At 42.8% G+C, this 18334-nt stretch overlaps 1 protein-coding gene across 1 annotated transcript; it reads left to right on the forward strand.

Annotated features, from left to right (window-relative positions):
- The first annotated feature begins 5446 nt into the window (after window positions 1-5446).
- Window positions 5447-16596, forward strand: lg26h17orf75 (linkage group 26 C17orf75 homolog). Its single transcript, XM_065010523.1, has 9 exons — window positions 5447-5792; window positions 7195-7320; window positions 7689-7817; window positions 7928-7988; window positions 8331-8454; window positions 9428-9442; window positions 9543-9719; window positions 14005-14108; window positions 14322-16596. The coding sequence occupies exons 1-9, from the start codon at window positions 5638-5640 to the stop codon at window positions 14532-14534; spliced, it is 1104 nt and encodes a 367-aa protein (XP_064866595.1). The 5' UTR covers window positions 5447-5637; the 3' UTR covers window positions 14535-16596.
- Window positions 16597-18334: the final 1738 nt, after the last annotated feature.

The raw sequence follows: 18334 nt of genomic DNA on the forward strand, positions 1-18334 counted from the left end.
TTGTGAGGCCTCCCTGGGCTTTGGTATTCAAATGGATCGTTTCCGTTACCATACATTTGTGAATTCTCTAAGTGAACAAGCTAAACTTGTTTTCATACACCTAAGAGAAAGTACAACACAAATCTCATCTATTAGAATCCATCCTCTTGTAGCAAAGGAAATTCTGAAACAGCTGTCTGCCATTCAGTCTCAAAGCTCTATCGCAAAGGATCTTCTCTCAGATAAGGTGCTGATGGATCATAGGTTTGGTAGGGATGAATTTTTAAAGTTTATCCGAGACCTGCTCATCAGACGAAACAAAATAAGCAGAGGAGATCCCGACGACAGTTCTTTCTCTCCTTTAATTGAGCATGTCTGTACAGAGAAGGATGGCCTTCAAAAAGCAATTAAACTTTTAGAAATAGCCTACACTTACTTTGGAAAGAATGCATTTGTAGCCCAGCAGCTTGCACGACTGCTTTACACAAACAAATTATTCATTCAAGCCCAGCACTGGGCGGAGGAAGCAAAAGCACAGCTTCCACATGACACTTTCATCCTTGATACGGAGGGGCAGGTGTACAAGAAGTGGTTTTATGAACAGCATGATGCTCTGGAGAAAGCTGAACTAAGGCCCGAAGAGGTCTCTGAAGCCATTGGTACAGCTCTGAAAGGAATTGCTGCCTTCCGTGCCTCTGAAAAAGCTCCGAAATCAGAGACAGTCAGTCTCAACAGCTCCTACTTTGGGGAAGTAGACGTTGGATGTCGGCTACTTCAACTCATATCATCAGTGAATGTTTTCTCAACAAAAGAAGGAAAGTCTGAACTAATGAGGTATTTACTCAGTGACAACATACCAGACGCTGTCAAAAAACCCTGGATGAAGTTCCATGGTCAGTTAAAAGGAATGCAGAAGAGCATTTACATTGCTCTTGAGTGCATTTCTGAAGATCTCAGTTACTATCGTACAGATATAAGTGAGGAAGAAGAGGAGCTTGACACAAGAGAACCTGAACAAGTGAGCAATCCAAGAAAATGGCTTACAAGGAAAAGTGCTGTTTATGCTGGATTTTTCTGTAATGTTGTTTCACATTTAGACAGTCCAGTGTCTGACTGCAGTGACACTGGAATGGTCTCTCCACTCAAAAGAAAAATGAACATTTACCAGCTGGGTGGTGGTAATGTCACAACCATACTCTCCCTGCTCTCTGATCAGAAGAATGAGAGATGTGGCAAAAAGCTAGAGGAGATAATTGCCATGTATCCAGAGAACCCCCAAAGGAATGACCTTGACCAAACAGAACTGATCAACTTCATTTTCTCTCAAATAGCTCTTGCTTGTGTTTTACCTGGTTCTTCAAAGCTGGTTGCGCTTACGAAACTTCAAGATCTGAGCATGAGATTTTACAGGGAAGGCAGCAGGTCAGCAAGTGCCTTCTTTTTGCTTTCAATCTTATTCTGGCCAGAGGATCCAAATGACAACCTTTGGAAGGAAGCTAGCTCTGCAAAAAATGAAAAAGTCTTAATCTCAGCAATTGACGACCTTCAAAGACTATGTATGCTCAAAACAAAACCACGGAAAGGGAGAATAGTGACTCACTTCTTTTTTGGAAAGGCAAGGGGTCTGTACAAGATTGTTCATCGAAGTGCAATCGAAAAGCACATAAAGGGAACTCTCACAGAGAGAAGGCTCAAGTGGAGAGGTGGAGAGGTGTGGACAACCCCTGAGGTGGTGCAAATGCTGAAACGTGTTGAAGGATGGACGGAAAACGGGCAACTCTTTGTGCGAGGCACTACCAAGGGAGCAAGATCAGAGTCATCCCCTTGTATTCTGCCTCGTTACCAAATGCCAATGAAAACGTCACTTTTTACCTAGGATTCTCTTTCGATGGGGTGGTTGCTTTTGACATTCAAGTTCTGGAGGAGTAAAGTACACTTCAACTTTATGTCCATATAAGCACAAAATGTGCTCCCAAAAGGTTTCTACAACATAGCGAAACGAGAGTAACCAAATGAATGTGATTTACATTTTCACTACTGTGAATGGTTAGCAGCTGATTATGAGCAAAATGCAGCAAAATGTAAATACAATGGGACCCTGGAACACATACAGTACATTGTCCTGTTTGAATAAGCTGCATTATGCAAAAGGTAAAGAATGTTGTGGTACTGTATGTATGACAATGATTTGGCCGGGTGGGGAGCATTGGACAAACTTCAAGGTTGTCCAAATGCTGAAACTGTTATGAATTTTATGAATAATGACTAAATGATGTATAAATTTAACATAGAACTATAATTAACATAATTATTCTACCCTGTCACTGTATGATTGTATGACATTTATTAGAATCATAAAGCTAAATCTGATGTGTGTAGTTTTAATCAGAATTAGAACAAGGACATTTTGTTCCTTTTTAGTATGTAAGCAGGGTGCAAGTGTGAAACAAATGATAAGAGGAGCTATCGACAGACAAGCTGTACTACTGTGTTCCTTACAGGACATTCTGTCCCCACTCAGGGAGGGGAAAGACCTTTGGCTTGTAGTAGATTGTATAACAGGGGGCAGACAATGTATGAGTAGGAGAAGACTTGTGAACTATATTGTCATTGTTTCTGAGAGGAGGGGGGACGATGATGAAATGTGAGGTATATAGACCAATATACAGGAAATGATAGGCAGAGCTCTCGTAAATAAACCTGCTGACTAAGTAGACTGGCCTCTGACTGTTTCATTTCAATAAGAACCTTACAAAGTATTAGTAACAGACAGAGTATTTTAATTGAAGTTAACATTGAGAACAAAATTCTCTTGACAGAAACGTATAGAGTGTTGGACAGAAAATGAAAACCTGTATGTCCGAGGCACAGCCAAGGGAAGCAAGATCAGGCTCATTCATTAGCAGTCTGCCTCTACCAAATACAAACAAAAATAACACTTTATTTACCCAGGCCTTTCTTTCAATGTGGTGGTTGCTCAAATAATTGAGAATTTGACAAGAAATACAAGCAGCAAAATGTAAATACAATGGGAACCCTGGAACACAAACAGGGGGTACATGGTCCTGTTAGAATAAGCTGCATTATGTAAATACAAAATGGGAATGGTCCCAATGGGAAGAACACAAACAGGGGGTAAAACGCTGCATTATGGGAACCCTGGAACACAAACAGGGGGTACATGGTCCTGTTAAAATAAGCTGCATTATGTAAATACAATGGGAATGGAACACAAACAGGGGGAATGGTCCCTGCATTATGTAAATACAATGGGAACCCTGGAACACAAACAGGGGGTACATGGTCCTGTTAGAATAAGCTGCATTATGTAAATACAATGGGAACCCTGGAACACAAACAGGGGGTACATGGTCCTGTTAGAATAAGCTGCATTATGTAAATATTTAATAATGTTGTAGTATTATGTATAATATGTCTAATGTTGTCTTATCTATATACATATGAAAATGTCATCTTAAGAGAAAGTATTCAATGCATAATACCCATATGTGCTGTTATTGAGGTTAGTGAAATAAAACCATTTGTTAAAAGCCTATCCAGGTGAGGTATTTATGTTACCAGTACAAAGGACATGTTGATCCTAAAACCTCCTCATTTAGCCAAAAACAATATGTTTGGTTCGCATACCTTATATAATGCTAAAGACAATTCTCAATTGTAAATGATACATATTATACTTTATGTAAAATACACTGCAGATTAACAAAATGGACACATCATGTTAATGTTTAAAGTTCTTTATTCTAATTTGAATATGACCGGATTTGTCCACAACAAAATCTGCATTTGTCACAAAGTACTATACAGTAGCTTTTGTTTGGCTTAGTTGTGTGTACTAGGTGGGTTTGTGAATAATTAGGACAATTATGCTAATTAACAACAGAAATACTGTGGCTAATAATGAGTGCCAATAACTAAAGAGCAACAGTGTAAACAAAGGGCTCAGGGGAAATAAATCAACAATTAAATGTACAGTATTGCAGCATCTTCTTGTTGCTCTATGACGAACACAACTACAAAACTTAAGAAAATAACATGCTAGCAACATTAGTCAACATTACACAGGCAGCCCAATTCTGATATTTTTTCCACTAATTGGTCTTTTGACCAGTCACATCAGATATTTTCATTACATCTTTTTCAGAAAATACCAATAAGTAAAAATAAATATCAGAATTGGACTGCCTGTGTAGCCAAAGTATGGAATTGAAATAATGTATAATTACTGTAAAACCTCAATTAATAGCCTGGGCGTTAATTTGTTTCAATCACTGAACAGAACCAACACTTCGTAAAGACAGGCTTCTATTTGAACTAGGCATCTATTTTCTTACAAACCTTTTTCCTCCCCCAACCGTAATCTCACCCTCTTCTGATCCACCTCAGACAAACATTGAAGTTCGACCTTTTTATTTCACCATTCCCTCGCTCATTTGACATCAATTCCTAAATGCCTGACTGTTGCCTCGCCCGAATTTTGCTCTGCGAATTTGATGTCCTGTTTAAAATAAAATAAAAAGTACCTTTATTTAACTAGGCAAGTCAGTTAAGAACGAATGGGTTAACTGCCTTGTTCAGGGGCAGAACGACACATTTTTACATATGTGACTTTTTAAGTATTTGATCTTCTGGTGCTGAATGACAATGTTTTGTATCGTCTAAATCTCTGCAGCAGTACGGTACCTGGTCATCACTAGCTTCCACATCCACAAAGTCAAAATGATGGTTAAACCCCGCCTATTTGTAAAATGTATATATTTTATTTGTATTTAAACTTTATTTGACCAGGCAAGTCAGTTAAGAACAAATTCTTATTTCCAATGACGGCTTACCCCGACCAAACCCTAACCCGGACGATGTTGCGCCAATTGTGCGCCACCCTATGGGACTCCCAATCACAGCCGGTTGTGATACAGCCTGGAATCAAACCAGGGTCTTTAGTGACGCCTCTAGCACTGATATGCAGTGCCCTAGACCGATGCGCCACTCCGGAGTATTTTATACCTAACCCTAACTTTAATCCTAACTTTAACCACACAGCTAACCTTATGCCTAATCTTAAATTAAATCCAAAAATCATTTTTTTGTTTACATGAATTTGTACTATATAGACCATTTTGACTTTGTGGCTGTGGAATCGAAATACAAAACAGTCCATCGGTCATCGGATAGTAAACCTTCAAAAGACCGGTAAGCAGTGACCACTAGCGGCTGTTCAGGCTAATGAACGCCAATATCCCAAATGTTATTATGGTATTGTTTGTATATTCAGAAACATTAGCTTAATTTTACCCATTGATACGTGGCTATAAGAAGGCAACGACCTCTGATAATTTGGGCATAATTTAGCTATTATAATAACTGATGTGTTCAGTTTATTTCCTGGACCAAATCATGTCATAGCAAATTTTACACGGACCTTAAACAGCGACGGATTCATGGAATTACACTCCGCATGCGTGAATCAGATCATGGATCTTTAGAAATAATGATAGACTCGTCTCTTCAGTAAAGGAAGATGTTAGTCTATCCACATGCCTAGTATTGTTATTATTTCTTATCCAGTTCAACCTGCATCCTAAATAACTGAACGTCATTTCTCGGTATCTTTCATTTGTTGATACGTGCGAAGCAATCATGTTTACCTCGCAAACTTCCATGCAAACGTCCTCCTTCCAAGATTCAATTGACGTGGAAGAAAAGGATACGGATTATGATAACGAAGAGATGGGATATAATCAGAAAATACAGTTGAACTGTTACTATACCATTTATCTCTACCAAGGCACCAGGTAATCTTCTCCATCTGAATGTTCTGCTTGAGTCTATCTAACTTTACATCAAGCAATTTGTTTTGACAGTACACAATGACCTAAACTAGCGCATTATCTGGTATGCAAATATCTGCAGATGACGTGTAATGTTTACTTGCCTTAGCTACTAGGCTATAGAGAATCTATGGACCTCGGTCCCTCACCCTTCTCCATAGGGATGAATGGAAATGCATTACCAATCACACCAATGTCTGACTTTGTTGATATTATTAGACTCGTTGGAGGTTCTCACAATGTACAGTATTCATGCTCTGACAGTCTTTATACATACACTGTCATTAGTGGAGGCTTGTGGGAGGAACTATAGGAGGATGGGCTCATTGTAATGGCTGGAATGGAACCAATGGAACGGTATGAAACATGGAAACAACATGTTGGACCCCGTTCCAGTTACTCCATTCCAGTCATTACAATGAGCCCATCCTCCTATAGCTCAACTCACCAGTCTCCACTGACTGTGATAACATCATCAAGCTAGTCCAGCTGCATATTGAGGCCAATTTCTTTGTCACTGTATAACCACTTTCTCCCAAATTCACTGGTTCTCTGAGGACATCAACTGTGGATCCTGCTGCTGACTTACTGTACTGTCAGTTCAGACTTGCTGTTCTGTTCTCCACTAACTAACCAAGTCATGAGTATAGTAACTACCTACAGTACCTGTCTAGATCTGAGGCAGCTGCAGAGGGCAACGTGGCATGGAGCCAGAGAAGAACAGATTCCACAGCCAGTACCAGTCAGGAAGACTTTAGGTAACCAAGGTCTCCCCGTGACCTGTCTTTCTCTGGTGGTTTTATTTATGTGGCTTTCAGTGTTGTCCTTCTATGTCGTATCTATGGGCCTGCTGCTGGAAACCTATCAACCTGGAATCAACACGGTTTCTTTCCTGTCATGATGTCATCAGTGTGCTTCCGGCTATCTGGGATATGGAGTCACAAAGCCTAGTACCTCTCTACCTCCTTCTGTACACACTGTTCACCCTACTTCTTTTGGCACGTCGTCTTTCTGTGACGTCAAGTTGTTTCAGCCTCAGATTCTATAATGATGATGATATAGTTATGTGATATGATATTGTTATGTTATTAAAAGGTGATATTTCAGTGTCACATCATGCATCTTACATAGTGACCATAAGGAAAGAGAAGTGGGAAGGAAGGATTTAAATAGGCTCTGTGACTCACATGGAATCTGGAGGATTCTGTTTCACTATATCTGTATCTAGCCTTCATGTTGTGTTGATGTGGCTTTTGTTCGTCGGCTTCCTTCTTCATCTCCTCTTTGGCTGTCCACTTTCTCATCAGATCGGATGGGTTGCCTGTCACTCTGTTTCCATGGTAACTGACTCTTGCCCCACCAACAGCCTCACCCTAGTGGACAGCAGCCTGCCGGTAGAGGCGGAGCCTGAGCTACGATGCTACATCTCCCGGAGGCTGAGCAAAGGAGCCCTGCTCGGGGGCATGGGAAACATTGCCGCCGTGGAGCTCAGGTGACCTTAACGAACTTAAACTAAGGGCCTCATTCCAAACCAACCCATCTCTCCTTTCCTTAAGAACTTGTTGAACCTAATTTCAAACAAATCCAGCTTTAATATCCTTAGGAACCTGTTGAGCCCATCTCACAGATCTGATTGGATGGCTTAGGTATGGTATCAGCAATATAGTAACTATGTACAGGCCTGTGTGTCTCTGGCTCTATCTAGCTAAGCAAGGTCTTGATTTGGAATCAGACCAAAGTATTCTCTCCTTATGTATACATCTGAAGCAATGTGGCACCAATTAGCCTGCACACTTCTAAAGTAGTGTAAAGCCAGTGTTTTACATTCATAATAAATATGTGTTTGTTGTCCCATCCCAGTGTCCCAGAGGCAGCGGTGGGCTGTTACTGCTGTCTCCTGGAGCAGGAGAGATCCCCAGAGCAGCCCGACGCGGACGGCAATGGCTATGTCATCTGCCTGATGGGAGGCTCTGAGAAAGGCCTCAACCTATATCCTTTATAGGCTAACGCAGCTATTTCTGAATCATACTAATGTAGAGTCAGTCTAGATGTATAGATGGGTACTGAAACTCATAAACCATTTCCTTAATCGACTGTACGTTTAGACTTGAACTGGACAAGTACGTGCAAGGCCTGCAGAGCAGTCTACAGACTGCTGAGGTAAGCAGGAAGTGGAATCACCAAAATAATATAATTGTACTGGATTCCATAATCTCTTGGACAGGGCTCCTTTGTAATAAACACTATCTGAAGGGGACTCACCTAGGTTGTGTTCAAGAGGTACTACCTGATGTTGTCAAATAAGAACACAGATTTTTCTTCTCCATTGTGAAATGTTTTGCTATCAGTGTGACCTACTTAACACCACCCTAGATAGATAAATATACAATTACTACACAAATAGGTAGTCCCTTGTGTAGGGTTATAAGTGTTATTTCCCTCTCTGTCCTCCGCGTGTGTGTGTGTGTGTGTGTATATATATATATATATATATATATATAGCTGGTGAACCTAGAGACTGAGATCAGGCCCTACCTGAGCATGTGGTACGAGGAGTCGGTGATGCACATCCACAGAGTGGTGCAGATGGTCCAGGGGAGCATCAGCTTCCTGCTATATGCTGTGAGTCACCTTTGACCCGTCATTTGACCATTACCATAGTGATTAATTCCCCCTGTACCAGTGATTCCCCCTCATTGTTTCAATACATTCACTTCCCCTCCATGCTTCACTATGTTATATTTTTGCTAGTTACTTACTTGGGCTGTGTCCACTAGCCAAAGCTATAATTTAGTCTTTACTGACTAGTAGCCATCTTGCTTGACAAAACAAATGGGAAGTGGAAACATTCAAATGCAAAATTAGATATTCCCAGCGTATTGTATTGTCACAAAACATCCACTCTAACAATGAGATATTCCCAGCGTATTGTCACAAAACATCCACTCTAACAATGAGATATTCCCAGCGTATTGTCACAAAACATCCACTCTAACAATGAGATATTCCCAGCGTATTGTCACAAAACATCCACTCTAACAATGAGATATTCCCAGCGTATTGTATTGTCACAAAACATCTTCACATTTGTTGGCGTCAGTCACGCAATTGCAGTTCAAAGTTCAAAACGCATCATTTTCTTTGATGGCCATCAATGTTGCCACTGTGTAGCTTAGAGCAGAAACAAGGTTCCAAGAATCATTTTGACTGGTTGTAACGCTGATCAGGCCCATGTTATTGTAGAATAAAGTTTAGTTTAATATGCAGCGCTGATCAGGCCCATGTCATTGTAGAATAAAGTTTAGTTTAATATGCAACGCTGATCAGGCCCGTGTCATTGTAGAATAAAGTTTAGTTTAATATGCAACGCTGATCATCATTGTAGAATAAAGTTTAGTTTAATATGCAACACTGATCAGGCCCATGTCATTGTAGAATAAAGTTTGTTTTCTGATCAGGCTCATTGTAGAATGTTTAGTCACATGTCATTGTAGAATAAAGTTTAGTTTAATAGGTCATTGTAGAATGCAGATGACAGGACCAAGGCTCTGATGTTGCTGACAGGACCAAGGTGATGTTGTTGAGTTTTAAAGGTCCAGTCCAGTCCAAATTGGGTTTTTGGTCAAATTCTGTTTAATAAATTAGTATCACTTCTGAAAATAATCTGAAAACACCTAGTCTTTATTCCTGTGGTTAAACTATAAGAATATACAGTATGTGCTGTGAATATGAATGAATATGGTTCATGTGTGTGTAGGTTCGTTAAGGCAGCCAGTCTGCAGGGCCTGGTCCAGGAGGACACTACCACAGCCTCTCTGTATAAGACCTCAGAGGCTCTTACTGACCTGGTCATAGACTGCTCCACCAGCCCTCCTACACTCTCCAACACAGGTCTGTGTGACTGCTCTAACCTGTGGACATATACACACACACAGGTCTGTGTGACTGCTCTAACCTGTGGACATATACACACACACACACACACACACAGGTCTGTGTGACTGCTCTAACTTGTGGACATATACACACACACACACAGGTCTGTGTGACTGCTCTAACCTGTGGACATATACACACACACAGGTCTGTGTGACTGCTCTAACCTGTGGATATATATACACACACACAGGTCTGTGTGACTGCTCTAACCTGTGGATATATACACACACACACAGGTCTGTGTGACTGCTCTAACTTGTGGACATACACACACACACAGGTCTGTGTGACTGCTCTAACCTGTGGACATATACACACACACACAGGTCTGTGTGACTGCTCTAACTTGTGGACATACACACAGGTCTGTGTGACTGCTCTAACCTGTGGACATATACACACACAGGTCTGTGTGACTGCTCTAACTTGTGGACATACACACACACACAGGTCTGTGTGACTGCTCTAACTTGTGGACATACACACACACACAGGTCTGTGTGACTGCTCTAACTTGTGGACATACACACACACACAGGTCTGTGTGACTGCTCTAACTTGTGGACATACACACACACACAGGTCTGTGTGACTGCTCTAACCTGTGGACATACACACACACACACACACACACACACACAGGTCTGTATGACTGCTCTAACCTGTGGACATATATACACACACACACACACAGGTCTGTGTGACTGCTCTAACCTGTGGACATATACACACACACAGGTCTGTGTGACTGCTCTAACCTGTGTATATATATACACACACACAGGTCTGTGTGACTGCTCTAACCTGTGGATATATACACACACACACAGGTCTGTGTGACTGCTCTAACTTGTGGACATATACACACACACAGGTCTGTGTGACTGCTCTAACCTGTGGACATATACACACACACACAGGTCTGTGTGACTGCTCTAACTTGTGGACATACACACACACACAGGTCTGTGTGACTGCTCTAACTTGTGGACATACACACACACACAGGTCTGTGTGACTGCTCTAACTTGTGGACATACACACACACACAGGTCTGTGTGACTGCTCTAACCTGTGGACATACACACACACACACACACACACACAGGTCTGTATGACTGCTCTAACCTGTGGACATATATACACACACACACACACAGGTCTGTGTGACTGCTCTAACCTGTGGACATATACACACACACAGGTCTGTGTGACTGCTCTAACCTGTGTATATATATACACACACACAGGTCTGTGTGACTGCTCTAACCTGTGGATATATACACACACACACAGGTCTGTGTGACTGCTCTAACTTGTGGACATATACACACACACAGGTCTGTGTGACTGCTCTAACCTGTGGACATATACACACACACACAGGTCTGTGTGACTGCTTTAACTTGTGGACATACACACACACACACAGGTCTGTGTGACTGCTCTAACCTGTGGACATATATACACACACACACACAGGTCTGTGTGACTGCTCTAACTTGTGGACATACACACACACAGGTCTGTGTGACTGCTCTAACTTGTGGACATACACACACACAGGTCTGTGTGACTGCTCTAACCTGTGGACATATACACACACACAGGTCTGTGTGACTGCTCTAACCTGTGGATATATATACACACACACAGGTCTGTGTGACTGCTCTAACCTGTGGATATATACACACACACACAGGTCTGTGTGACTGCTCTAACTTGTGGACATACACACACACACAGGTCTGTGTGACTGCTCTAACCTGTGGACATATACACACACACACAGGTCTGTGTGACTGCTCTAACTTGTGGACATACACACAGGTCTGTGTGACTGCTCTAACCTGTGGACATATACACACACAGGTCTGTGTGACTGCTCTAACTTGTGGACATACACACACACACAGGTCTGTGTGACTGCTCTAACTTGTGGACATACACACACACACAGGTCTGTGTGACTGCTCTAACTTGTGGACATACACACACACACAGGTCTGTGTGACTGCTCTAACTTGTGGACACACACACACAGGTCTGTGTGACTGCTCTAACCTGTGGACATACACACACACACACACACACACACAGGTCTGTATGACTGCTCTAACCTGTGGACATATATACACACACACACACACACACAGGTCTGTGTGACTGCTCTAACCTGTGGACATATACACACACACAGGTCTGTGTGACTGCTCTAACCTGTGTATATATATACACACACACAGGTCTGTGTGACTGCTCTAACCTGTGGATATATACACACACACACAGGTCTGTGTGACTGCTCTAACTTGTGGACATATACACACACACAGGTCTGTGTGACTGCTCTAACCTGTGGACATATACACACACACACAGGTCTGTGTGACTGCTTTAACTTGTGGACATACACACACACACACAGGTCTGTGTGACTGCTCTAACCTGTGGACATATATACACACACACACACAGGTCTGTGTGACTGCTCTAACTTGTGGACATACACACACACAGGTCTGTGTGACTGCTCTAACTTGTGGACATACACACACACAGGTCTGTGTGACTGCTCTAACCTGTGGACATATACACACACACAGGTCTGTGTGACTGCTCTAACCTGTGGATATATACACACACACAGGTCTGTGTGACTGCTCTAACCTGTGGATATATACACACACACACACACAGGTCTGTGTGACTGCTCTAACCTGTGGACATATACACACACACAGGTCTGTGTGACTGCTCTAACCTGTGGACATATACACACACACAGGTCTGTGTGACTGCTCTAACCTGTGGACATACACACACACACACACAGGTCTGTGTGACTGCTCTAACCTGTGGATATATACACACACACAGGTCTATTGGAACGACTCTAACAAACAGACACTCTCCCACAGTCACAAATATAGATCTGTGTTACAGCTGTAGCCACACCACTCTACAAAACAGGTCTTTGTACGGTGCATTCAGAAAGTATTCCGACCCCTTGACTTTTTCCACATTTTGTTACGTTACAACCTTATTCAAAAATGTATTAAATCATTTTTTTTCTCTCATCAATCTACACACAATACCTCATAATGACAAAGCAAAAACTTTTTTTTTTTAAATTTCTATAAAGCTGAAATATCACATTTACATAAGTATTCAGACCCTTTACTCAGTACTTTGTTGAAGCATCTTTGGCAGCGATTACAGACTCAAGTCTTCTTGGGTATGACTCTACAAGCTTGGCACACATGTATTTGGGGAGTTTCTCCCGTTCTGCTCTGCAGATCCTCTCAAGCTCTGTCAGGTTGGATGGAGCACAATGCTGCACAGCTAATTTTAGGTCTCTCCAGAGATCTGGTTCAAGTCCGGTCTCTGGCTGGGCCACTCAAGGACATTCAGAGACTTGTCCTGAAGCCACTCCTGCGTTGAATTGGCTGTGTGCTTAGGGTCATTGTCCTGTTGCAATGTGAACCTTCACCTCAGTCTGAGGTTCTGAGCGCTCTGGAGCAGGTTTTCGTCAAGGATCTCTCTGTACTTTGCTCCGTTCATCTTTGCCTTGATCCTGACTAGTCTCCCAGTCCCTGTCGCTGAAAAACATCCCCACAGCATGATGCTGCCACCACCATGCTTCACCGTACGGATGGTGCCAGGTTTCCTCCAGACGTGATGCTTGGCATTCAGGCCAAGAGTTCAATCTTGGTTTCATCAGACCAGAGAATCTAGTTTCTCATGGTCTGAGAGTCTTTAGGTGCCTTTTGGCAAACTCCAAGCGGGCTGTCATGTGCCTTTTACTGAGGAGTGGCTTCCGTCTGGCCACTCTACCATAAATGCCTGATTGGTGGAGTGCTGCAGAGATGCTTGTCATTCTGGAAGGTTCTCCCATTTCCACAGAGGAACTCTAGAGATCTGTCATCAGGTTCTTGGTCACCTAGCTGACCACGGCTCTTCTCCTGTGATTGCTCAGTTTGGCCCGGCGGCCAGCTATAGGAAGAGTCTTGGTGGTTCCAAACTTCCTCCATTTAAGAATGATGGAGGCCACTGTATTCTTGGAGACCTTCAATGCTGCAGACATTTTTTGGTACCCTTTCTCAGATCTGTGCCTCGACACAATCCAGTCTCTGAGCTCTACAGACACAATCACCAAAACATTTTCCATGAATAATCGTCACAGAATACACACTGGCTAATCACTCCGTCATCCCTCTCACACCTTTTTCCACAGTCAGTAACCGTTTCTGTGACGGTTGGATCCAGTCATTCCTGAACGCAGCAGAGCGCTGTAACCCTTTCCTCCTCAGACAGATCCTGGAGAACTTCAAACTCAAGGTGGGCAAACGCACAGCACACAGACAAGTGGATCACTTTAAACCATCATATAAATACTGTATGTCCAGGCCATGTTTAAAATGACTTACTGTTTTCTCATCCATGCTCTCTCTCTCTCTCCCCTCTCTCCTTCTCCTCCCCCTGTCTCTCCCCTCTCTCCTTCTCCTCCCCCTGTCTCTCCCCTCTCTCCTTCTCCTCCCCCTGTCTCTCCAGGCCATTCAGGACATGAACAGTCTGAAGCGGTTCATCTGCCAGGCTGAGTCGAGTCACTACGCTCTGTTCCGCTGCTTCCAGTTCCTGCAGGGCTGTGGGAATGGGGACGTGCTGCTCCAGAACGCCCACGCCGAGCACCGGGACCTCCCTGAGGCCTGCAGCATCATCCGCGTGCTGGACCAGTTCCTCAGCGAACAGCAGGCCCAGGGATGAGGATAGGGAGGAGGGACACTGACACACCGCAGCCACCAGGTCGGCGATAGTTAAACTCTAATTGGCAGTGACACCTCGAGGGCGGCGATAGTTAAACTCTAATTGGCAGTGACACCTCGAGGGCGGCGATAGTTAAACTCTAATTGGCAGTGACACCTCGAGGGTGGTGATAGTTAAACTCTAATTGGCAGTGACACCTCGAGGGTGGTGATAGTTAAACTCTAATTGGCAGTGACACCTCGAGGGTGGTGATAGTTAAACTCTAACCTACCCAGTCTCAACACCATGGCCTGTATTTATAAATGATCCTATAGAAGTCACAACTCCTGTTCTGAGATGTGAATTTGTGAATACAGGCCCAGACCTGTGTGAAATAGGGGTGCGCTTGATTTGAGTTGGCCACTTTTGGGTCCATTTCTTTTGTTAAATTGTTGTACCAGACTAACTAAATCAAGCACAGCACAAGGATGTGGAAGTATTTGACCCAGGTCTCCTCACACGGGAACTCTTCCATGCTAGATGTCAGTGTGTTGGGCACTTTTCCTTTACCGTTGGTGTTTTCCAGTGGTCCCTGTCTTCCATTTGCGGTGTGATTGAATAGCATTTACCCAGAAGAAACAGACCAAGTATGTTGTATCTGGATCAGAATTAACTCTAAAAACAAAAATATCCAAAGTCATGTTAACACTAGTGTTTTCTTTGCTGTTATTAAAACACGCAGTACTATAAACGAATGGAAACACTATCAGTATGTTTAACCCAGACTATACATCTCAACATGTGAATCATTTGTTTTGCTTGTCTTACATCATGTCCAAATGTTGTATTTCTTTTAAACTATTAGTGTTGCTTGCCTTTTGTCTGCATGTCAGTATGCTATCAACATACTACAGTACAATCCTGCTTTTCTGCACAGTGGAACAATGCACAAATCACTTTAATCAGCTTTTGTTACTTACTCAATTTCACCAGTAAAGAAATTGCTACACACTGACATTCCCACGTAGCTCAGTTGGTAGAGCACTGCGCTTGCACCGCCAGGGTTGTGGGTTCCATTCCCACGTAGCTCAGTTGGTAGAGCACTGCGCTTGCACCGCCAGGGTTGTGGGTTCCATTCCCACGTAGCTCAGTTGGTAGAGCACTGCGCTTGCACCGCCAGGGTTGTGGGTTCCATTCCCACGTAGCTCAGTTGGTAGAGCACTGCGCTTGCACCGCCAGGGTTGTGGGTTCCATTCCCACGTAGCTCAGTTGGTAGAGCACTGCGCTTGCAACGCCAGGGTTGTGGGTTCGATTCCTAAGGGGGACCAGTACGAAAATGCATGCACTCACTACTGTAAGTCTCTGGATAAGAGCTTCTGCTAAGTGACTAAATTTATGCGCTGCTTGTTTTTGTATTTCTGTTGCTGACTGCAGTCTTATCTAAAGATACTCGTTAATGTGGTTAATCCTCACATTCCTTAGTAGGGAATATTAGTGTTGTAGAGGCCAACGTGTTGTATATCTACTTCACAGGAGGCTGCTGAGGGGAGGACGGCTCATCATAATAATAGCCAGAACGGAGTGAATGGAATGGCATCAAACGCATAGAAACCATGTGTTTGATACCATTCCACCCTTTCCTCTCCATCCATTACCATGAGCCCGTCCTCCCAAATGAAGGTGCCACCAACCTCCTGTGATCTACTGTCACTGTATGTTAAGTTACAAAAATGACTTTCACTACTCTTCACCAGCCCTATTGTAATGATAGTGTGTTCAGGGCTAAATAACCCACATGATTTATTGTGCCTGTATGACAGCAACTACGTAGGTTCTATTTTCCTATCAATGTGTCGACGTCTCTAAAAAGTATATTATGGTGAAAATGAAGCAATATTGTCTGTGAAGGTGTGTCCTTTAAACTGTGAACCAAGTGACATGTTAGTTGTGATCTATTGTAGTGGACAATGGTGACTGATCATACAACAACTGTGCATTTAAATCTCCTGTACAAGTTAATGTCTATTAATGTGGTGTCTATCATGTAGATCTGTGGTTTGACTTGTATAAATAGTCATGTGAATCCTCTGTGTGGACTGAATCATGAATATGCGATCTGATTTCTGACCATATGAAACAATAGGGTCCCAGTTTACCTATGTAATTATGGCCCTGCCTAAACCTAACGATTCAAAAAATACTAATCATATGAGCAAAAAAGATTCCATTTTATTTGGAGTGTCTAGCCAAACAAAGTTAAACGAGCCTATTTATATAATGAATATGAATTTGGACGGGCAGAAATGATTAAATATTAGAGCATTAGACCTCACTAAAGGCTTCAATCGTACAACAACTTTACTTAATTCCGAACTGGCTCTCTAGTACAGTGGTTCCAAAACTTTTTATAGTCCCGTGCCCCTTCACACATTCAACCTCCAGCTGCGTACCCCCTCTAGCACCAGGGTCAGCTGTACCCCCTCTAGCACCAGGGTCAGCTGTACCCCCTCTAGCACCAGGGTCAGCTGTACCCCCTCTAGCACCAGGGTCAGCTGTACCCCCTCTAGCACCAGGGTCAGCTGTACCCCCTCTAGCACCAGGGTCAGCTGTACCCCCTCTAGCACCAGGGTCAGCTGTACCCCCTCTAGCACCAGGGTCAGTGCATGCCATCATTTAAGCCTGCCACACACACACACACTATACAAAACATTTATTAAGGATAAGAATGAGTGTGAGTTTTGTCTCAACCCGGCTTGTGGGAAGTGACAAATAACTCTTGTAGGACCAGAGAACAAATAATAATAATCAAGAATTTTGCTCTTTATTTAGCCATCTTACATATAAAACCTTATTTGTTCATTGAAAATTGTGAATAACTCACCACAGGTTCATGAGAAGGGTGTGCTTGAAAGGATGCACATAACTCTGCAATGTTGGGTTATATTGGAGAGAGTCTCAGTCTTAAATCATTTTCCACACACACACCGTGCCTGTATTTAGTTTTCATGCTAGTGAGTGCTGAGAATCCACTCTAACGTAGGTACGTGGTTGAAAAGGGCATCAGTGTCTTAACAGCACGATTTGCCAAAGCAGGATACTCTGAGTGCAGCCCAGTCCAGAAATCTGCCAGTGGCTTCTGATTCAATTACATTTTCACAGAACTGCTTGTTACAATTTGATGATGCTCTCTTGTTCAGATATCGTTAAGTGGACGGGAGGCAGGGCAATGAAAGGGATAACGAGTCCAGTTGTTTGTGTCATCCGTTTCGGGAATGTACCTGTGTAATTGCTCACCCAACTCACTCCGGTGCTTCGCAATATCACATTTGACATTGTCCGTAAGCTTGAGTTCATTTGCAAACAAAAAATCATGCAATGATGAAAATACCTGTGTGTTGTCTGCAGACAGAGAAGAGCTCTAACTTCTTAATTATAGCCTCACACATTGATTATAGTTGTGGAGAGTCCCTGTAATCCTAGATTCAGATCATTCAGGTGTGAAAAAACATCACCCAGATTGGCCAGTCGTGTGAGAAACTCGTCATCATGCAGTCAGACAAATTAAAATGGTCAGTAAAGAAAACTTTAAGCTCGTCTCTCTATTAATAAAAAAACGTGCCAATACTTTGCCCCTTGATATCCAGCAGACTTCTATGTTGTAAAAGTGTTATGGTCGCTGCCCATATCATTGCATAGTGCAGAAAATACACGAGTTCGGGGGTCTTGCTTTAACAAAGTTAACCAGTTTCACTGTAGTGTCCAAAACGTCTTTCAATCTGTCAGGCATTCCCTTGGCAGCAAGAGCCTCTCGGTGGATGCTG

The sequence above is a fragment of the Oncorhynchus nerka genome, linkage group LG26, assembly GCF_034236695.1.
Source record: "Oncorhynchus nerka isolate Pitt River linkage group LG26, Oner_Uvic_2.0, whole genome shotgun sequence".
NCBI lineage: Eukaryota > Metazoa > Chordata > Actinopteri > Salmoniformes > Salmonidae > Oncorhynchus > Oncorhynchus nerka.